Genomic DNA, 23,899 nt, shown 5'->3' on the forward strand with positions numbered 1-23,899 from the left:
AGATGTTAAAGAGAACATGTCCAAGGATGGAGCCTTGGGAAGCACTACTGCTCACGGAGCACCATGATGATTCACTTCCGTTGACTACCGCTCTCTGGGTCCGACTTCGGAGCCAATTCTCCAGTCATTGGACTGTGATGTAGCCAAGGCTGCAATTGCCCAATTTTTCCATGAGGAGATGATGGGACACCAGATCAAAGGATTTTTTTAGAAGTAGAAGCTTTAATATATTCAGGGCCTATTCTTATTCTATTTTTTCTGGGTTCCTCATTTTGGGACAGTGCACAACTCATTAAGCCACAGAGCAAGGCTTCTTCTGGCCTGTCCTTCTTCTGGGCTCACATGTTTTTTATTCTTTGTGGCCAACTGAGTCTACTTCAGCTAGAGAGGCAGAGAATGCTTTTACCCTGCCTAGCCAATGGCCTCATTAAGGCACTTTCTTGTGTTGTGGAAAAAAGTTTAAATCAAAAACCTATGCAACTAAAGACTGCACTATAATATACAGAGGATGAGAAATAAAGTTTGCTTGAGAACCTTAAAGGCTGTTCTACACTTAAACAAGTCTTTTCTGGCCTAATTATACTAACAGAAACCCATGTGTAGATTTGGTAATGTCAGCAGCAAGAAATGGGAGAAATTGTCCTTTGTTTTGTATAGTTTATTCCACTTAGACAAGGGGTTTAAGCAATGCTGGGTGCGCCTACACAAAGCACTTTATTGTGGAGTTATCTAATTAGTTCCGCAGTAAAGCATCACCATCCAAACAAGCACTGCTGTTATCATAGATTCCTAGAAAATTAGAGCTGGAAGGGACCTCAGGAGGCCATCTAGTCCTACCTCCGGCTCAAGGCAGGAGAATCCCCAGTGAGATCAACCCAGTCAAAGCTTTGCCTAGGCAGGTGTTAAAAACCTCCATGGATGGAGATTCCACAACCTCTCTGGCTAACCTGTTCCAGTACTTTACTACCCTCCTAAGAAAAAATTCTGCTTAATATCTAACCTAAACTTCCCTTGTTGCAACTTGAGACAGTTGCTCATTGTTCTGTCATCTGCCACCACTGAGAACAGTCTAGCTCCATCCTCTTTCAAACCCCACTTCAGGCAGTTGAAAGCTGCTATTAAATCCCCCTTCAGACTTCTCTCCTCTAGATTAAATGACCCCAGTTCCTGAAGTCTTTCCTCATAAGTATGGGCTGTCCCCCAGCTTCCTCACCATTTTCATTGCTCTCTGCTGGACTCTCTCCAATTTGTCCACATCCTTTCTGTAGTGGGAGGCCTAAAACTGAACACAGCACTCCAGATCTGGCCTCACCAGTGCTGAATAGAGAGGAATAATCACTTGCCTTGGCCTGCCATCAACACTCCTACCAATGCAGCCCAGTATGCCACTAGCCTTCTTTGCAACAAGGACACACTGTTGACTCATATTCAGCTTATTGTCCACTGTAGCCTCCAGGTCCTTTTTTGCAGAGCTGCTGCCCAGCCAGTCAGCCCCCAGCCTGTACTGGTGCATGGGATTGTTCTGTCTTAAGTGCAGGACTTTGCACTTGTCCTTGTTGAACTTCATGAGATTTCTTTAGGCCCAATCCTCCAATTTGTCTAAGCCACTCTGAATCCTAAGTCTACCCTTCAGCATATCTACTACTCTCCCCAGCTTGGTGTCATCTGCAAAACTTGCTGAGGGTGCACTCTGTGTCATCTTTTAGGTTGTTCATGAAGACATTGAACAAAACCGGCCCCAGAACCGACCCCATGGGGCACTCCACTTGATACTGCTGCCAACTAGGCATTGAGCCATTCCCTACTACTCTATGAGCCCGATGCTTCAGCCAGTTTTCTATCCAGCTTATAGTCCATTCATCCAGCCCATATTTCCTCAGTTTGTCTGTGAGAATGTTATGGGAGATTGTATCAAAAGCCTTGCTAAAATCAAGGTATACCACATACACCAGCCTATACACCATAGCAGGCAATTAGGTTGGCTACACACGACTTGCCTTTGGTGAATCAATGTTGACCATTCCTAATCACCTTCTCCAAGTGCTTAAAAATGGATTCATTGAGGATCTGCTCCATGATTTTTCTAGGGACTGAGGTGAGGCTGACTGGTCTGTAGTTCCTTGCATCCTCCTTTTTCCCTTCCTTAAATATGGGTACTATATTTGCTCTTTTCCAGTCACCCAGGACCTCTTCTGATCACCATGAGTTTTCAGATGACAGCCAGTGGCTCTGCAATCACATCAGCCAACTTCCTCAGCACCCTCAGGTGAATCCCATCCAGCCCCATGGACTTGTATATGTCCAGATTTTCTAAACAGTTCCTAACTGGTTCTTTTGCCACTGTTGGCTGCTCATCTCCCCCCACAAACGGTGCTGCCTGGTGCAGTAGTCTGGGAGCTGACCTTGCCTGTGAAGACTGAGGCATAGAAGGCATTGAGCACTTCAGCCTTTTTCTGCATCCTGTCACAAGGTTGCCTCTCCCATTCAGTAAGGACCCACACTTTTCCTGATTCTCCTCTTGCTACCAACACACTTGTAGAAACCCTTCTTGTTACCCTTCACATCCCTCTCTAGTTATAACTCCAATTGTGCTTTGGCCTTCCTGACTTAATCACTGCATGCCCAAGAAATGTGCTTATACTCTGCCCTATTTATTTGTCCAAATTGCCACTTTTTATAAGCTTCCTTTCTGTGATTTAGTTTACTGAAGATTTCCTTGCTAAGCCAAGCTGGTCTTCTGCTTTACTTGCTAGTCTTCCTGTGCATCAGGATGGTTTGTTCCTACACTTTCAGCAAGGCTTCTTTAAAGTATACCCAGCTGTCCTGGACTCCTCTCTCCCTCAGACAGGAATCCCAGGGGATCCTGCCTATGAGCTCCCTGAGCGAGTCAAAGTCTGCTTTTCTGATGTCTGGGGTCTTTTTTCTGCTGCTCTCTTTCCTTTACTTCCTCAGGATCCTGAATTCAATCATCTCGTGGTCACTGGTGCCCAAGTTGCCATACACTGCTACATTCCTCACCAATCCTTCCCTGTTTGTGAAGGGCACAGTAGTTTAATTGAGCTGAAAGATAGTACAGTCAGGAACAGTACTATTTTAGGATGCATTACTTACTGTGCTGAAGCACATGTGTAGATGGTGACCAGGGCTGGCTAGTGCACAAGGGTAGAAAACTGCGGGGGCTGCTTGCTGCGCAGCCTCACACTTTAGCACCCTCATGCCCCATTCAGCCCCTCTGTCACCAGATGTCAGCATCAGAAGCCTAGGGTTGACCCCCCAAGACTGCCCTCTGGTTCAAGCTGCTGCCATCCTGGGGACAGTGTCTACACGTGCAGATGCTGCACCTGAGAGCAGCTGACTCCAGCGTGAACAGTGCTGAAGTTTATTCATGTGCACTAAATATACATGTAGCTGAGCCTGCTGGCATTAAAAAAAAAAGCTCTCTTGCTGGTATTAAATACATCTATATTGCAGATGAGTCCATGGCTGAAAAAGCTACACTGGCAAACCCTTTTAAGTGAACACAAGATTTTTTATGTAAAATTTCCGAACCTTTGAGTGCTTGACTTTGTAACCTTTAAATTTTTCTAACTTTTTAAAATATAATTATTATTAAATATAAGAACAATTTCCCACACTTACAGATGTGTTGGATTTCTTCCAGGGGGAATCCCTGTAAATTTAGTGGCTTGTATAGCTATGAAACTTTATTTTTAAATGTTTTATATGAAACTTAGACTGTATAATTAGAAGTATCATGTTATATTTTCATTGGGGCTGGAAGAAGTAATCACAGTGAATGAATGTTTTTCTTCTACTTGAAAACTGTACATAATGCCATCTAAATGTCCAAAGATTTCCTTATTTACATATCTTTGATGATCATTCTGTTTGAAAACATTTCACGCTATTTCTTTCTCCTGAATAATTTCTTGCAGATATTACTGTGAACATGATGTACTTATAATTTGATGTTTGAGCTGTGTAATTAGTCATTCAAGTCATGTAGTATTCATTCTATTCCATATTCAATAAAAAAGGCAAAATAAGACATTTTGCTACTCAAGGACCAATCCCAGTGCCACTTAAGTCAATGAGAGTTTTACAACTGACTCTAAGGAAAACACAATCATATGTCGGGAAAAAAAGCAATGTTGTATACCAAATGCAGATGTATACATACTAAACTCCAAGTGCCTTCAGTAATAGCCCTGTCACTGAACAGCTAAGGGCAAAATATATCCTAAAGGTGTATGAAATAACATATGGGGATATGCAGGGTCTTATTCTCCAGCTTGAAAAAGTGTAAGTTCAAATTTGGAACAACCAAACTATTGTAAAGAAAAGGTCATCAAAGGGAGCATCTACACAAAACATTTACTGCAGAGTTCCCCAATTATCTCCAGATTAAACATTTCAGCATCTACACATGTAATGCAATTAGGACTGAGTAATTAACTCCACAATAGGTCAATACTTTTAAATACAAGTGCTATCCTACTGCAGAGTTTTTTTATTCTGCAGCACTGCACATGTAGATGCTCACAGGGCTGGCTGGGGCATGAGTGTGTTTCCATGGCACCCAGGAGCAATAAACTCTGGCATGATGTGCACCAGTTTATTGCTGCACACTAATTACATGTGCAGATGTGTCTAGATAGACATAGATTACAGTTACACTTATTTGTAAAGACTTTTCAACGTTATGACCGGGTTCATTTAATATTTTAAATGAAAGTAAGTTTAAAATGGTTCGAGGAAGTTTGGTTACAGACTTCCAGGTTATGTGCTGTACCTGTTTTACAGTTGGTCTTCCTTTTCCCATTTTGAGGAAGTCGGTTGCTTCCTTTGGAGACTGCAGAGGAGCTCTACTTCTTTGAGCCTCATAAAACCAAAGCTGAACTGCTCGATTCATCTGTACAACATGTAGAAGTATCACTTCAATGTCCACGGCATTGTCACTGAGCACCCTCAGAACCTCAAGAGCAGATTCTTTCAGTTTATTAATAATCCAAACAGACTCAGGTGAATGTGGTCTTATATTTTCTTCTGATTGAGTTCTACTTTCAGGCATACCTGTAGGTTTATTCCTCTCAGGATCAACTTGCTCAACCAAAGCCACAGTGTTCCTTTTGTCTTTTGTCAAAGACTTCGTGACTTCTAACACAGCCCCCATATTTTCATCTATTGTTTTAGCTTTTCCTTCCAAAACTTGTTGCCTGGTCTGAAATAACATTGCCATCTGATTTGGTCCTTTGTCTTCTGTTTGAGTTAAGTTTTGGCACACAGAGAAGTTCTCTTCGTTTTCCAAGGTTATATTGTTTAAACAAACCTTGTCTTGGCCTTTGCAATAAGTGGTTTGTAAAGATGGTGAAAATAAATTATTCTTGTTTATCACATTCAGAGTGATGGTTTGATTTTCAGCTTCTCCTGTACTTCGCCCTGACTGGTCATCGGTTTCATTTGATTTTTCCAGGACTATCTTCTGTAGTTCAAGATCTTGTATGCTGTAAAAATACAAAGATAATTTTCTTAATAATCTGTAAATCTTTGATACTTAACATACATTATGTTCTTAGTGAGGGCTGATATTTACTTTGTCTATTGAGATTAGATTGATTGACTAATGGCTTACTTTGTGTTCTGTATTACATATGGCTAAATTGGTTTATATCTAGTGGTTCTATTTTAAAGCCCTTATCGTCTAAGCCCTGGGTACATTTGGGACTTCCTGCTTGAACCAGAGACAAACTGTGAAAGATAGGAGTAAGTAGATATTGATGGGATCTCCTTAAAGAATGTGCACACCCACTCAAGTTGACACATTTCACTGACTCATATAATGCTCCCCACCCCCTTTTTGTTGTATCCATGTTCCTATACTTAGATTGTAAACTCCTGAGGGCAAAGACCACTCTGCTATTTGTGTAATGCCTAACACAACAAGCCTGGGTACTTTAAGCACTATCACAAATCAAATAATAAATAAATAATAAAATCTTATTGAAGAAAACAGGGTTATATGAATTTAGAAGTGAATTTAGTCCTTTGCCTGTTATTTTCCTTTTCCCTTCATTATTTATTGAAGTTGAATGTTAACAAATCAAAACAAAACATGGTAAATATATGCCTTTTTTCCTGAAAAATATTGAAGAACAATCTTACATAGTTTCATTTTCTTTGACTAACAGAAAAACAGGAGAGAGCTGAAAGCCATTTTGGCTGAATTTAACTTAAAAATTTACAATCAATATACTCATTCTAACAGGTATGTTTTCAGTTAAAATGATAATTTTAATGAAGAAAATGTATCTGATCAGACTACAGAAGGGCAATTATATCTTACTATAATTATCTGTTTTGATGTTGCTCTTTAAAAGTAAGTGAGGCATTATATGTAGACTTTCACTGGTATATGCTTTACAATCCATTTAACTTTTAGGACATATCATTTTATCATCAGCAGAAGAGGGATATACATGTGTGCAGGCCATTATGATTGAAGGGATCTGTATGTATGTATATGAATCCTACTATTGAAGGAAATCAGTGCAGGTTCATGTGTATCCAAGGCCTTAACTCAGGAGTGGGCAATTCTTTTGGGTGGAGGGCCACTTAACGAGTTTTGATGAGCTATTGAGGGCCACAAGCGTAACCCTGCCCCTTAACAGGTGCCCTGCCCCACTGCAGCCATCTGGGGACTAGAAGTCCCATCCCCTAGCCCCTGACCTGTGCCACCAGAATCACTCCCCTCACCCTGGAAGCACTCCATTTGGGAGGGGGTTTCCCATCTTGAAACTGGAAAAAACCAACCCTAATTATATACTAAAAATCAAACATCCACAATAATATATTTTAATTTTATTTACAAATATATTTTTGTCCTGATTTGCATGCATTTGTGTTGTATATATAGAGGTGTATAGCGTGGCTTCTCACTAGTACCACAGGGCTGGGGCTAGTGGTGACAGCAGATGGAAGAAATTGCCGCTGCCTAGGAAGGCAGCCCCGCCACACAGCTGCTTCAGCATTGCTGCATGCTCGGGGCAGCAGAATGAGTCAGGGCAAGACAGTGCCTGAATCAGGTGGGACAGAGGGGTCCACCATGGGGCTGGACAAAGCCCCTCCATGGGCCAGATCCAGCCTGTGGGCCATATTTTACCCACACCTACCTTAACTGATACACAGTATCTTAGTCTAATGTGGTTGTCGCATGCTAGAGAAAAAGAAATGATAAAGAACAGCCAGGCACAGACCTGATATGCTTGACATCAGGAATATTAATCATTCATCCCAGGACCCTTCTGAGGCAGGAAAGCAAGTATTATAACATGGAGGCAGTAAGGAAACAGACATATGCAATGTAACACTCCAAATATCTACTGAGGCCTTGGCTCCTGCTCCGAAGTAGTTAATGGGAATTTTGCCATTAATTTCAATGGGATCTGGATCAAGCCCTGAGTGACTAAAATAAAATGTACCTAGATTTTCAGGCGTGTACATAGTTCACTGAAAATGGGACCTGACAAAACAATTGCAAGCAAGAATGCCTACATTCCCTTCTAAATATTTGGACAATTCTTTTTTTTTTAAACAAGTTTTGTACCCAGAAATGTTGTTGTTAAGTATATTACATTGAATTGCCAGATCATAAGACTAGAGTGGTATGTTTGGTAATTAATATTAAAATATCAAGGCCAGCTTTTATTTAACTTATCCTGTCACTGCCTTAGTTAGGATGACTCATTTTCTCCTCTCTCAGAAAAAAATAAGTGTAGTTAAACAGTGGATTAAAAGGTTTCACCATTACCCACTCTGGATGATTATTTTTCATCAAGCCACTTACTTCATTTAGAAAAACTGAAACACATATGTCAAATTAGTGCGAGTATGTTTGCGCGTGTGTGCGATGAGACAGATAGAATAAAAGTAAATAAAACAGGCTAGCCCACCAGGCAGCTATTCAGCTACAGATAAATTGGATCTGTTACATTAACATTTTCATCATCACCCCTCCACTCCTTCTGGCTCCTTCTACCAAACACTTTTGTAATGTATTGCATGAAATGAAGAAACATTCTTTGCTTATGACTACAAACTGAAGTTATTTGGGTGTATAAATGTATAAAAGCAAAGAGTTCTCTTACATAATTTATTTTATGCCTATAAAATCCTAAAAACCTACTGTTTAAAAGCATATACTTTCTAAAACATTTGGTATTATTTTTGCCTTTCATTTCCAATTGTTGAATGAACAGAATTTTTTAGGATCAATTTTACTCTCATTTACGATTAAATAAAGTTAATGGACTTGAACTTACATAACTGAGGATGCAATATGGCCAGCTTTATTCATGTAAGTAATTGTATCCATGAAGTAATCCCACTGACTTCAGTACAGCTGCTTATGGGGGAGGGGCTTGAAGAACTGGGTTCTTATCATATAAATTCAGATTGCTGAATATTGATGTTCAATTTCTGCCCACAGTTATAAGAGAGACCCAGAGATGATGAACGGAATATTGCTCAGTTAGACCAGAGCCGATTTTTTTTTGGCTCAGTTACAGTAAAAGGAATGCATCTGCAGAAAAACCAGGTCTCCCTTTACACATGCAGGTAAAGACACAATTGAATCTAATGCACAATCCCACATTCACGCCTCCTGCCATGCATACATATATGGTAGGAGGCACGATTGTGGGATTGCACATTAAATCCAATTGTGCCTTACTGCTGGTGTAGGGGGACCCTGATCCTGGGCTCCTCCTGCATCTGCAAAAAGCAGGCATCCACAGCTGGGAACCCCCTTTGCTGAGGAGGCTCCCAGTTATGGGGACCACACAGAGCCAGGACCCAGAGCCCTGCTAGCTGCAGGGTTTCTCAGTCCTGGCTGCGCTTCACACAGAGCTGGGACCCAGAGCCCTGTCAGCTGCTAGACTCTGGGTCTTGGCTGTGGGTAAGGTACAGCTGGGACCAAGTGCCCTGTGTGGGTCCAAGGGTTTAAAACACCACTGAGTTTTGGAGACCATAACTGCCATGATCCTCATGGCTCAGGGGCTGAACCTTTGTGGCTGGAAGCTCTGTCAGGCAATGGCTCCTACCCACAAGGGAGACCATGCTATATGTACAAATTAAAGCTCTATAGCAACCAGCTATAATGTTCGGACACATTTTCAAGGTCAAACTTTATAGCTGGTTGGAGCTTTTTATCATGTGATAGCTACTTGGCATGAGTAGATGGTCTCAAGGTAACTGTGAAATTAGCCAGTTAATTGCAGAATATACTACCTAATTTATGGATTGGCCTGTGTCTGTTGCTTGTCATGGGCTAATTACTAATTTCTCCAAAACGCTCAGGGTTTTTTTGGTTCAGATTAAATTAACAATCTGACCTCTTAACAGGAACTCCCTCAGACTCCTAGAATTGCAAGATTGTGAATAATATGAGACTGAAAAGCCAACCTCTTATGTTTCACTTTCCTTTTGTGCCCCAGGTTAAAGATGCATCTCATAGTTTACATTTGTACACATCATATTTCTGTCATGCATCTAACATTTGAGCAAAGAAGGCTATGACATCATATGCATTAGAACAGGGGTGGGCAAAATGCAGCCCAGGGGCTGGATGCGGTCCACCAGGCCGTTCTATCTGGCCTGTGGGGCCCCTAAAAAATTTAGAAAATTAATATCTTTGTGCCCTGGGCTGCTTGTCATGTGGCCCTCAATGGCTTGCCAAAACTCAGTAAGTGGCCCTCTGCCCAAAATAATTGCCCACCCCTGACTTAGAACCTACTATATTAGAACCTACTGTAGCAGCCTGGCTTGATGGCATGAGCAGGATGTCTCAGGCTGATTGGTGGAGGCATTTCCCTTCCCCATCAATCAGGAAAAGGCAGGACTAAAGCTTGCCATCCCTAACCCAGGAGTAAGGTGAAGAAGAGGACCTGAGGGGGAACTAACCCCTCAGGCTTTCCTGTTGGTCCATTTTCAACCTGGGGGTAGAACCTCCAGAAGGAATAAAAGCCTGCATGCCCAGCACATGGGTGGCTTCAATGAAGGATGATGAAGGTGGGCTTGAGAAGAGTTGGTGGAGCTGACCAGAAGGGCAGAGCAGTGGCCTCAAAAGCACCTGAAGATGCCATCACTGAGTGGGAGACAGCAAGCAGCTGCTCCTACCCCTGCTGTGAAGAAAGGCATGGCGTTGGTGCACAGGTAGGTGCAGAGTGTCTAGAGAGCTGAAAGGACCCTGTAGCTGCATGAGGTAGCACAGGTGCCCATTCTGGCATGAGGCAGGAGCCCTTGGTGTAAAGAGTGGTGCATGGGGCTGGGAGAGCTGAAGGGACCCCACAGCTGCACAAGGCAGCATGGGTTCCCATCCCTGCACAAAGCAGAAGCCCTCAGTGCACAGAGCAGTGCACAGGGCCTGGAGCAAAGGGACCCCGGGGCTGCACGAGGCAGTGCGCGTCCCCATCCCTGCATAATGCCGGAGCCCCCAGTGCACAGAGAAGTGCAAAGGGTTTGGAGAGCTGAAGGGACCCCACAGCTACATGAGGCAGTGCAGGTCCCCATCCCTGTACAAGGCAGGAGCCCCTTTTGGTGCATTGAGCAGTGCATGGGATCTGAGAGGGCTGAACAGCCAGTAGCTGCATGGGGCAGCTTGGACCTTCCTGCAGAAGTTGACAGCAGGACGGAACAACCATCCCAGCAAAGGGGAAGCAGGCCCATAGCTAACCCACAGAGAGAGATGAGCCAAGTCCACCAGAACTGCTGGGGAGTTGTGAGTTACCCAAAAAGGGGACTGAAGTCCTGAGGAGGGGAGGAGGCCAGGATTTCCACAGGGAAGGAAAGGCCCTCTTCTTCTGGTGATCAAAGGGAAGCCCCACAATGTGTGTGTGTGTGGGGAGGGGAATGACCCCCTTTGGGGCAGAGGGAGTTAAGGGGCCCCATTTGTGAGTGAGTGGCTTCGCAGTTGCTAGTCATGCTAGCTGTGTGGCCTAGAGAAGAGAGATAGCGGTTCTTATGGTAACTTGCTCTTTTCCCCTGGTATCATTCCTTTTGTTGGGATTAATTGCTGTACCATTGGTATTGTTCTTGTTCCTAATGTTGTTGGGACCCTTGCTGTAAACTTGTATATTTAAGGCTGTATTACAAGAGGGTTATGAATTGCTTTATCTAGCCTGCTAGTCGGTCTGCTACCGTGTCCCCTACTCAATACTTGCTTTTACTGTATTGGTTATCTTAATACATTGAATGGTAATAATGTACTTTCACTTATGTATATTTAGACTATTGTTTCATCCCTGCTAGGTTGCATCTGTTGACCTATTGTTTAACCTGTGTTTTATTAATTGAGTGTTCCCTTGCCGGCTGCCTGGAGGGCCCCACTGAGGGTAGGGGCTGTACACAAACTGGAAGACCAAAGAGGGTCAAGGCTTATGCTGATATAGTACCTTTGTCTGTCATCCCCAGCTGAGATTGTCTGGATTTATGTTTTATAAGAGTTACTGTCTTTGTAAACTTACTCTGTAAATAGTATTATAGCCAGTTAATTGCAGAATATCCGTAATGTATACATAAACATATGTACATATTTTTATACATTTATTGACACTGTACTGTAAAATTAAACAAACGGGGCCCCTTAACTCCCTCTTAACATACACACCCCACCACTGGTCTCTGCTCTGCTCTGCTCTGCTCTGCTCTGCTCTGTTGGGGAGGGAGGTGAGCTGGCCTGAAGTAGGCAGTTACATTCCCATAGCACATATCAAACCCGCTAACATCCCTTCAGTTGAAGAGGGGGTACCAGCCGCTTACCACCTAGGCTACACAACTATTGGAAATAAGGATATGTCTTTCCTTTTCAGTAGCACTCATAACTTGCAGACATCAGATGCATCTACTTTTGCCAATGCTACCAGTAGCACCCTGTCATCCACAATGAAATTCCCTGTACTCATGTCCAAAAGTGAATACAGCTCACAAGCTCTGCTCAGGTTATGGGTACATATCTCTTTGTTCATATCTCCACAGAGCCTCTTGAAGTGTGACAGTAACATAACTGCAGTCCTCCACTGGCATTTCAACAGTTTTGTGTTTCTGTATCTTCTAGCCTTTCTACACACTTCCCCTTCCACACTTTAGTTTACAGAAGCTGCTGGTTTTTCATATTGTCTTATTGGGTAGCAATCACACTTTGCTGCATGGACTACTAGGACGACACCAATCAGCTCCAAACTGCCAACTAACCACTGCTTTGCAAAGCTGAGGATGCATTTCTGACATGCAGCCAGACAATCAGAGCAGCATACATATATTCAGATGAATATCTGTGAATACTCCAAGTACAAGTAGTAGGAACATTCATTATTAAAACACCATCTAGAGCAGTGATTCTCAACCAGGGTACCACAGCAATATTAGTGCTGGCAAATGTAAACATACATAAACCCAGAGATTTCAACAGCAATCCATAGTATCCAAGACGAGGGCCAGATGTTGCATGGTATTGCTGTATGAATTCTAACTGTAAATGCATGGTCATATGCCTCCCAGGACTTGTAACTTTTTCTCCCCCACAATACATTGTCTCAATTTGTAAAAACATGTTGTTCATGGAATGCTGAAACCCATATATAAATGGAGTCATAACTGTGAACTATATAATTCATTCAGTGGGCAGCATTTTTCAGCTTTAAAAGTCATCAAACATCAGTTTTGTCCTTTTTAAAATTCTTTTCCATGGAAGTTATCTTGGGGGAAGGTCAGCCTGTTGTGTTTTGGCAAAGGACCTTTTAAGCATTTCCATAGAGATACATTACTAAATCCCTGGATGGCAAAGTCCCCACCTCTCTTTCTGTGGTGGTTTTTGGACAGGGGGAAGGAAAAAAATCTGTCCACAGCTGTCAAACAGCACCAACTCCATGGGTGCCCTAGGGCTCTAGCACCCACTGAAAAAATTAGCAGGTGCTCAGCACCCATGAGCCACATTAGGTGAGCTGGGTTGAAGTAATGCGCTCCCCATATTGGGCCTGCGCAGGGCTCAGCGTGGGAATGCAAAAAAGCATTAAGTGCATATTAGCATGTTTCCACATCTTTCCCCAGTGGTGGGGTGTGTGTGTGTGGGGGGGGGGGATGGGGATGCTAGCTAATTTACTGTGCAGTAGGAATTCTAATTGTCAAAAAAAGTGAGCTGGCAGGGTAAAGTTTGCTGACCCACCTCAGAGACTTACAATGGCCTTCATTTACTGATATATTTTACTGGCTCTTAACCTTTGCATAAATTAAGAGAATGCCCTGACTGACTTGGAAAACCACCTCTATTTTCCACTCTGTGATCTCCAAAATTGTTTGTATTCAACAGGTTGCACAGCCTAAAAGTGATTTAGGAACAAGGATGATAATAGCCTTTTGTTATGAAACATTCCCCTCCAAAACACTGTATAATGGACATGTTACTGAATATTCATTAAACCCCCCCAAATATTAATTTAAATGTAAATAAAAAAACCCCTAAATATTATTTTTTTTAAACTCTACTGTACTATGTTCAGTTATTATCTTTTTGGGTTTTAACCTGCTACCTAAATTTTCTCAGGCTCACATGAGAGGAAAAAATAGTATACCAAAAATAACATGCTGCAAACTTGCAAATCGTGGCCTTGTCAAGAAATAAAGAAAGGAATTGATTTCTTACACTTCTCACAAAATAATACTAATTGGAATTTTTGCTATTTGTATGTCACTTTAAGGTCTGAGAGACCAGACATTCTGCTCAGGAGCCTAAGCACATGGACGTTGCTGAAAAGGGCAAAGAAAAAGTGTACTACAGAGGTAAGAATTGCAGAGATAAAAAAAAAAAAAGGGTCCCCAGATGGGTCCCCTGTGCATCTGTGAGGATTGGGAACAGAAAAACTGGGACAAACTCCTGGGAGGGATTGAGGTCTTATAGATAGGGTTTTACCCAACTCAAGGAGGCAGCTGGCTGATTTTGCAGGCAGACTGTGAGGCTAGCTACCATTTTCAAGAGCTTATCTATTTGGGGCCTCCCCCACACACCTGATTGGCTGAGGGGCCCCAGTGGTCCCACCTCCCACTGCTGATTGGTGGAAAGAGCTGTCATATGGCTTCCTCCCGCTCCATCAATTGGCTGAGAGGGCTGTCAGGCAGCCCCACCCCTTACCACAGAGTGGTGGAGAGGGGTGGGGCCACACAACAGGCAGCCCTCTCAGACAATCATTGGTGAGTGGCAGGGGCAGCAGCCGTCTTGCCTGCTTGCTTTCATGCCGACAGCCCTTTTCATGTGGACTGCATGGCTGGGAGGACTGCGGTTCCCACTGGGGAGCCAGCACTCAGTTTTTTTTTCCCTGCAGATTTTGTGAAGATCACCCAATTTTGCAATTTCTGCAAAATCCATACAATCGCAATTTGGGTAGGTCCCTATTTATAAAGTCCCTGTCCAGAATGGTGCCATCATATTTTCTCACATAAAATACCACCCCAAATATAATACCTTATTTTTGAGAGGCAGAACAAAGAAAAATGATTTTCTAGCGGTCTGGCTGCATAGATCAGGGACTAGGAAACAGTATGAATGTAAGTCTTCAGGATTTGGTGCACATCAGAAAATAAGTGACTGGAAGAAGTATCATTTGCCTACTTTAGCTCCATAGGGCATTCATCAGAGCATATAGATAATTTGAGATGGAGTCATTCCCACAAAATGAAGAGGTGTTTAAAATGTACTACAATTATAAACGATGCATAAGTGTTGACAGTGGAGGGGAGAGCCAAGCCCTCTACCATCACTGTTCCTGCTGCTCCTGGGCACTGGCTCCAGCTGGGCCACAGCTCCACATCCCACTGTCAGTGCAGAAAATTGCACTGCTGTCATCCCTGCTGATACCAAGCCCTGACTGGCTGGGCTGCAGCCCTGTGCCTCACCATCAGCACAGAATTTGGGGGGGGTGGAGAGGGGGGTGACATGCCCCCTGTGCCCTCCCTACACGTTGCCTATGACTGCAGTACCTCCCATATTTCAAAACTGTTTCAGTTTCTTTTAGCTGCTCCATTTTTCCACTCTAATTATTTTCTTTGTAACCCTTTTGCCAGGCACAGGATGGCAGTAACAAGGGCCAAGTTCAATTTAGCATTTTTGCACAAATATATTATCTTAGCCCCACCTGGAAACCTTGGACAATAAATTCTGCCTGTGAACAAGTGTGAACAAATTCCCCACTTGCAAGCAATATTAAACTATAACAGGGTTTACTGAAGAGCAAGGAAAAATGGGACACCAGACAGACTTGGGAAACCCTTAATAATCAATAGCCCACCTCAACCAACTATTAACAGTTTATCACAGCCAATTTGTTCAGAGTTCTCTCTTAGTCCCATACAAGCTGAACTTGATAGCCAGTAAAGCCAGGCTTTCCCCTTCCTCACCACTGCTGCTGCTACTCACTTTCAGGGTTGGGGTGGGGGGCAGGGGAAGATGGACACTGATGCTCATAGCCACCAGAGGAGTGGGGCAGCACATGCTGCTCCACTTCTGCTCCTCACCACCATTTGGTAGAGGGATGAAGCACTGCTTTGCAGTCCGCTCTTGGCTAAGAGGCAACCCAGATCTTTTAGACCTTGAGCAAACTGAAGGGATTTCAACTCTTTACCATCTAGCAGGCATTCAACCTGAAACGCTAGTGCTCCAAGGATTTCAGTTAGTTAGAAACACATGGATAACAGGTCCCAACCTGAAACTGCTAGAGTGATTTGAACATCACTAGTACTAGTACTGGTGCAAGGCTGGATGGTGAAATGCAATGCTATCACCCTGGAAGGCCTCCTACCGGCAGCTTTCCCCAAGGCGCCTCTGGCATGTTGGAGCTGAAGATTTCTTCATCTTGGACTTCCACAAAAGTCATGGTGAGTGCTGCCCCACAGAAATCTCTACCCAATACTCTCCTATAGTATCAGTACCCTTAAAAACTTTACAATTTTAGAAGGCAGAGCTAGTGCACAAAGAACTGACTCACTTAAACCATCATATTCAAACAGTTAAAAAGCAGTTAAAAGCATGTTAGCACAGTCAAAACAAGCCAAAAGTATTTCTGCTCCATTTGACTATGTATGCCAGTGGAGATTTGCAGATAAGGGACACAGTTCCCAAGAATCTGATCCTGCATACTAACTGGGGTACGCAGATAAGCACCATAGCCAGGCTGCCACACAGAACACAGACTTAGTAACAGTAACTTTAATATCAGTTGGTATTGGTAAAAAAAACCCTTATCATCTGGTTTGTATTTGTACCTCTGGACCCAGGGCACTTGAAAGAAATCGTCTTTAGTCACTCCTGCAATTCCAGCAGCCTCTGTTGGGTCCCCTTCCCAGAATTCCTGTGTCTTGGAAGATGGATACCGCTTCAAAAACATAACATTCCTAGAATTGCAGCTTGCCGCATTTCTGCACAAGCTAGAGAACTGGGCCAGTATGAGGGAGAGCATGTGCTTCAGATAAACAATGCAGCAGATGCCACTATTTTATACACTCCTCAGTGCCTGGTTTGGGCATTATGCCTGCAATAACTGCTGCCAGTCACTTCCCACTCTCCAAGATGGGCACTGGCTTAAAGCCACCTTTTAGCATAAAAGTTTTAAATTTTAAAAGTGGTTTAGCAAGGCACTTGCTAAACACAAGGCACTCTTTTTAAAGAAACTTGTGTTTCTTAAAACACAAAACTGAAAGATTCCCAGCTGTTTACACATACAAAACAGCTAAAGGATCTTGTGGAAATTGATGACCTTCTATTCTGTCTGCTCAAATGTAGTTCTGTGTTTTTTATACAAATTCTCTTAGACTACCCACAGCTGCAGATTAGTACAAGCTATTACGTCATTAATAATGAACATTAATACAAAACTAAATTTATATAGGATTTTCAACAATATGCCATCGTATCTTACTACCTACAGGTTTTTCTAGTTCGTAGGAATACAGAAGCTGAAATGCTTTCCAGTTTAGCATATGTAGACATTTACTACATTTAATCCTTTAGATTTTGACTTAATAATTCTCCAAAGCATTCATCCTACACACTATTCCTATACAAGTCTCTCTTTTACTTGGACTTTAAAAATATCTACCACTCCCTACCCCACACTGCTGTTCTTTATGTCCCTCTCTTACAGTTCTTGAACAAAACTTCAAAACTCTGGTTCCTCTTTCCCTCTAGAAATCAACTTCTTGTACTATTTAGAATAATCAGAAAATGGATGCTATCACCTAAAACTATCAATGTTATGTTATCCACTTACAAATGGTCCTAGCTGCATGTGGATTGTGATTTAATTGTTAAATTTAAGAACTCCCATCTCAGTTCAGAGCTGCCTCTCTTCCTCCTCACACGTCCTTTCCTGCATAAGCCTGAATAACTAGGGCTTACAACTCTGTGCTCTGAAAGCTAACTGATTTGAGTCCTTTTAAGACAAGATGGGAGAGAATTTTGATCCAAATGAATTCCAATGACAATAATCTTCCAGCCTGCGGACATAGCCATGAAAAGCTGTCAGAAAAAGCACTCCAACTGACCTTGACTGTCACAATAGCACACAGTGGCCTTTGAGGAAGCTGGGAACCAGGACTATTAGCACAGAATAAATAAACCACTAAGCACTGTCCTGTTTGGATATTTTGAAGTACAGTTTATGGACATACAGTGCAGAATGCTGCCACAGCCGAGAGAAAATATGCAGTATATACAAACTTTAAAAATAGACTGCTTAAATAACTATGTGTACTCCTTACTGCACTACCATCTGTTCAGTGCCAATTCTCCCTTCCTAACTGCAATATTGAAAAGTTAATATTTATACTAATTAGGCACATAGACTAAGGACAGAAGTTACACATAAACCGGTTTAAGTGATCAGAAACTGGTTTAAACCTGTACCAGAATAGAAATTCAGTGCAAATAAACCAGTTTAAAAATGGCTGAAACTGGTTTAAGGTGTACCTGGTTGGATGTAGTATCAGACTGATTTAGGTCAAACTGGTTTATGAAACTTCTGTCCCAGACCCCTTCCTGGTTCAACTTGAATCAGAGTCCCTCAGCATCCCAGCATGCTTTGCAGCCCTGGGCTGGGCTGTGCCACCTGCTCCAGAGAACAGGGCTGGCTCTGCCCCTCTGCTCCCTAGCTGGAGCAGTAAGGGCTAGTTCACTGACCCCCTTAGGCAAAACCCTGATGAGGCCTAGGGGGAAGATTCCCCCAAGTACCGAGCTGCACTGCCCTGCTTGCTTAGTGCTGGCTGTGACTGTAGACTACAAATCCAAGAGGTACCTAGAAGCAGGACAAGGAAGTGATAAACAACTCTGCAGAGTCCTGCTGCTGTAAGTCTGGACTGCAAATCCCAGAGACCGCAGGGACAACAGGAAGAGGAAGTGAACACACAGCTCATGCTGGCTATATGCAGAGAGCCATGTTCTAGCACCCCCTGGCTTCTGGCTTGAGCCACTGCAGGCATGTGGCTGCATTTACTGAATCAAACATGAACTTCTGTTCATTTCATAGAATTTTCATAGACATCAGGGCTGGAAGGGACCTCGGGAGATCATCGAGTCCAGCCCCCTGCCCAAAGGGCAGGAAGTCAGTTGGGGTTATAGGATCCCAGCAAGATAAGCATCCAATTTACTCTTGAAGGTATTCAATGTAGGTGTTTGAACCACCTCCACTGGCAGACTGTTCCAGACCTTGGAGGCTCAGAGAGTAAAGAAATTCTTCCTTATGTACAGCCTGAAACGGTCTTGCAGGAGTTTGTGACTGTTCGACCTAGTCATCCCTTGGGGCGCTCTGGTGAACAAACGTTCCCCCAGATCCTGGTGGTCACCCCTGATAAACTTATAGGTGGCCATCAGATCACCCCTGAGCCTACGCTTTTCCAGGCTAAAGAGTCCCATGTCTCTCAGCCTATCATCGTAAGATCTGTTTTCCTGACCTCTGATCGTGCGTGTGGCTCTCCTCTGGACTCTCTCAAGCTTCTCCACATCCTTTTTGAATTGTGGAGCCCAAAACTGGACGCAGCACTCCAGCTGCGGCCTCACCAAGGCCGAGTACAAGGGGAGAATGACGTCTCGGGATTTGCTCGAGAAGCATCTATGGATGCAAGCCAGCATTTTGGTTGCTTTGCTAGCCGCAGCATCGCATTGCAGGCTCATGTTCATCTTGTGGTCAATGATGACCCCCAAGTCTCTTTCTTCTGTAGTGCTATCCAACGTAGCACTGCCGAGCCTATAAGGATGCTGCAGGTTTTTCCTCCCAAGGTGGAGAACCTTGCATTTTTCGGTGTTAAACACCATGAGGTTCTCGTCTGCCCATTTGCTGAGCTTGTCCAGGTCAGCCTGGATCACCTGCCTATCTTCTGGCGTGGATGCTTTGCCCCAAACTTTGGTGTCATCAGCAAACTTGGCCAGTCCACTCCTGACTCCAATGTCCACATCATTAATGAAGATGTTGAACAGGATGGGTCCCAGGACAGAGCCTTGAGGGACCCCACTGGTCACAGGGCACCACGATGAGTGACTGCCATCAATCACAACCCTCTGGGTCCGACCACGGAGCCAATTTCCCAGCCAGCGGATGTGGTGGAGCCAAGGCCAGAACTGGCCAGTTTGGCCAAGAGGTGATCATGGGATACCAGATCAAAAGCTTTTTTGAAGTCAAGATATATGACATCAATCTCTTCTCCCTCGTCCAGGTGATAGGTCACCTGGTCATAGAAGGAAATGAGATTGGTCAAACAAGACCTACCCGCAACAAACCCGTGCAGGCTATCCCTTAGGATGTTAGCCTGGGCCAGTCCCTCAAGGATGGCCTCCTTAATAAACTTTTCTAAGATCTTCCCCAGGATAGAAGTCAGGCTAATGGACCTGTAGTTAGCCGGATCCACTCTCCTCCCTTTCTTGAAGATCGGCACCACATTGGCCTTCTTCCAGTCTTTGGGCACTACACCAGAGCGCCAGGAGTTTTCAAAGATCCGTGCCAGGGGCTGGGCTATGACGCTCGCCAGCTCCTTGAGTACCCTGGGGTGCAGGTTGTCAGGGCCGGCTGACTTGAAGGTATCCAGCTTCTCAAGGTGTTCCTTCACAAGGTCAGCATTTATGGAGGGTAGGGGATCCCCATCACCCGGATCTCCCTGTCCCATAGCAGGCATGGGCGTCCCATGGGACTGATGAAAGACTGATGCAAAGTACCTATTTAATAGGCTGGCTTTTTCCTGGGCGTCAGTTGTCAGTTGCCCCATCTGGTTTAGCAGGGGTCCAACATTGCCCTTGCTTTTCCTCCGGCTCCCCACATATCTGAAAAAGGACTTTTTGTTATCTTTGATGCTTGAAGCTAGTTGGAGTTCAGTTGCAGCCTTGGCTTTCCTGGTTTGCTCCCTGCAGGACCAGACCAGTGCAGAATAATCCTCCTTGGAGGTGAATCCCGTCCTCCATCCTTTGTAGGCTTTCCTTTTTAGCCGTAGGAGGTCCGCTAGGTCCCTGGAGAGCCAGGAGGGCTGCTGTGCCTTCTTGCTGCCTTTCCTCCGTGTTGGAATAAATTTAGCTTGTGCATTGAGGATCGCTTCCTTGAGAAGCAACCACTCTTCTTGAACTCCCCTCTTCCTGGGGCCCAGACTAAGCCCATGGGGGAGCTGATGTCCCCCTACCTCATGGCCTGCGGGGGATCCCCAGCAGGGCCGGGGGGGGCAGAGATTGGGAGCCCCCACACCTGTCCAGCAGGTGCCCGGTTTAGGGCTCTGGAGGCACAGGTGAGGGAGCTCCGGGAGGAGGTTAGCAGGCTGAGGGGTATCAGGGAGGTGGAGGAGGAAATTGACAGTTATTTCCTTTCCCTGCAGGACCAGGCACCCAAGGAAGAAGCAGCCCAGGGAAGGACCTCCACAGCAGAGTGGCAGACGGTCACAGCCAGGACCGGAGCAGCTCGCAGTGAGCAGGTACCAGCTTTTCCAGTCCGACTGGAGAACAGGTACGAGGCCTTGGTGACTCTGCAGGAGATGGAAAGGGAGGAGGAAACCCTTGGGCAGGAAGAAATGCCACATTCTTCACACTCCAAACAGATCAAGAGATCCGAGAGGACCCAGAAGAGGAAGAGACACGTGCTCGTCATAGGCGATTCCATCCTGAGAGGTGTGGAAGGGCCCATTTGTCGCCAGGACCCTTCAGCACGAGAGGTCTACTGCCTGCCTGGAGCTAAGATTCGGGATGTGACGGAGGTAATCCAGGCCAGGATCAAGCCCACCGATTACTACCCCATGGTCCTTGTCCATGTGGGTACTAATGATGCGGCCAGGAGAACCCCCGATCACCTGACGGCGGACTACCAGGCTCTGGGCGGCGTGCTGAGGGAATTCAGTGCACAGGTGGTATTCTCTTCCATCCTACCAGTGAACGGATGCGGCAGACGGCATGAGAACTGCATCCGAGAGACCAACTGGCGGCTTTGGCAGTGGTGTCTCGAGGCAGGCTTCGGCTTCCTGGACAATGACCCACACATTACAACAAGGGACATGCTCAGCTGGGATGGGCTTCACCTGTCCCCCAAAGGTAAGCGTGTGTTTTCTTACAGGTTGGCGGATCTCCTCCGGCGGGCTTTAAACTAGGCTCATTGGGGGGAGGGGAAGATGAGGGCGGGGGAAGCTGTGGACCACCAAACCAGGTGGCACCAACAAGGACAGCCCAGCCTGAAGAAAGAGAGCTTTGGGAACGTGAAAGACAGGGGGTGGACAGCAATACGGCACAGGTAAGGAACGAGAAGGTAAGAGACAAAGAGCCCTTTGGGACTTGGAGCGGGGGGGCAGCAAAGGCACCAGTCGCAGGGCTCAAGTGCCTATATACTAATGCTAGGAGCATGGGGAACAAGCAGGATGAACTAGCGCTCCTGGTTGCACTAAACGCCTATGACTTAGTGGGGCTGACAGAAACCTGGTGGGATTCATCCCATGACTGGGTGGTACATATCGAGGGCTATAGATTGTACAGAAAGGACAGGGTGGGGAAAAAGGGGGGAGGGGTTGCGCTCTATGTTAAGGAGCAATATACATCAACCCTCATCAAGACAGAATCAAAGGATGAGGAAGTAGAAGGACTGTGGGTTAGGCTAAATGGGGGGCAAGGAGAAAAGGATTTGGTGGTAGGGGTCTGCTACAGACCCCCACATCAAGGGGAAGAAATAGATTTGGGGCTCCTGAGGCAACTCTCGGAGACCATAAAAGCTAAAGAGGCGGTGGTCATGGGGGACCTAAACTACCCGGACATCTGCTGGGAGACACAGACAGCAAAGTCCCACCGCTCACGCAGGTTTCTAACCTGTGTACAGGACCTCCACCTGACGCAGGAGGTACATGGTCCCACTAGGGGGAATGCCTTACTGGATCTGGTATTGGCAACGGGGGATGACATAGTAGGGGACCTACAGATCGGTAGCCATCTGGGGGACAGTGATCACCTAAAAATACAATTCAACATAAGGCGTCGAGTGGGTAAGGTAACTAGTAGGGTGAACGTGCTGGACTTTAGGAAAGCTGATTTCAGTGAACTCAGGTGATTAGTGAAGGACACACTACAGAGTAGTAGTTTTGAAATGATGGGAGCCCAAGAAGGGTGGCTGTGCCTTAAGGAAACTATCCTTCAAGCACAAAGCGAGACGATCCCCGTGAGAGGTAAAAGAGGGAAAGGGGCCAGGAGGCTTCCCTGGCTGACCAGAGAAATCCAGGGCAGACTAAGGGCCAAAAGGGGAGCACATAAAAAGTGGAAACAGGGAGAGATCACCAAAGAGGAATATACCTCTTCTGCTCGTGCTTGTAGGGAGGCAGTTAGACAGGCCAAAGCTACCATAGAGCTGAGGATGGCAACCCAAGTAAAAGACAATAAGAAATTGTTTTTTAGATATATAGGGAGTAAAAGGAAGGCCCAGGGAGGAATAGGACCTCTGCTAAATGGGCAGAAACAATTGGTGACGGACAGAGGGGACAAGGCTGAACTCCTCAACGAGTTCTTCGCCTCAGTGTTCCTAAGCGAGAGGCATGACAAGTCTCTCACTGGGAGTGTAGGGAGGCAGCAGCAAGGCACCAGACTTCCATGCGTGGACCCTGAGGTGGTGCAGGGTCACTTGGAAGAACTGGATGCCTTTAAGTCGGCAGGCCCGGATGAGCTCCATCCAAGGGTACTGAAGGCACTGGCCGACATCATTGCAGAGCCACTGGCGGGAATATTTGAACGCTCGTGGCGCACGGGTCAAGTCCCGGAGGACTGGAAAAGGGCCAATGTGGTTCCCACTTTCAAGAAGGGGAGGAAGGAGGACCCGGGCAACTATAGGCCAGTTAGTCTCACCTCCATCCTTGGCAAAGTCTTTGAAAAAATTATCCAGGCTCACATTTGTGAGAGCCTGGCAGGGCAAGTTATGCTGAGGGGAAACCAGCATGGGTTCGTGGCAGGCAGATCGTGCCTGACCAATCTAGTCTCTTTTTATGACCAGGTTACAAAACGCCTCGACGCAGGAGGAGGGGTGGATGTCGTATACTTGGACTTCAGGAAGGCCTTTGATACGGTATCCCACCCCATACTGGTGAACAAGTTAAGGGGCTGTGACTTGGATGACTGCACAGTCCAGTGGGTGGAGAATTGGCTGGAGGGTCGCACCCAGAGAGCCGTGGTGGATGGGTCGGTTTCGACCTGGAGGGGTGTGGGCAGTGGGGTCCCGCAGGGCTCGGTCCTTGGACCGATACTCTTTAATGTCTTCATCAGCGACTTGGATGAGGGAGTGAAATGTACTCTGTCCAAGTTTGCAGATGACACTAAGCTATGGGGCGAAGTGGACACGCCGGAGGGCAGGGAGCAGCTGCAAGCAGACCT

General features: G+C 45.2%; 1 protein-coding gene across 1 annotated transcript in view; it reads right to left on the minus strand.

The window, feature by feature from the left end:
- IRAG1 (inositol 1,4,5-triphosphate receptor associated 1) overlaps nucleotides 1–23,899 on the minus strand; it is a 254,944-nt gene that overhangs the window by 182,323 nt on the left and 48,722 nt on the right. The window contains exon 11 of the mRNA XM_090032697.1: nucleotides 4,793–5,504. Coding sequence (XP_089888823.1) covers nucleotides 4,793–5,504 — 712 coding nt within the window. The remainder of the gene's footprint in view (nucleotides 1–4,792; nucleotides 5,505–23,899) is intronic.

Source organism: Crocodylus siamensis, chromosome 2 (assembly GCF_052110815.1).
Source record: "Crocodylus siamensis isolate JL-2025a chromosome 2, ASM5211081v1, whole genome shotgun sequence".
NCBI lineage: Eukaryota > Metazoa > Chordata > Crocodylia > Crocodylidae > Crocodylus > Crocodylus siamensis.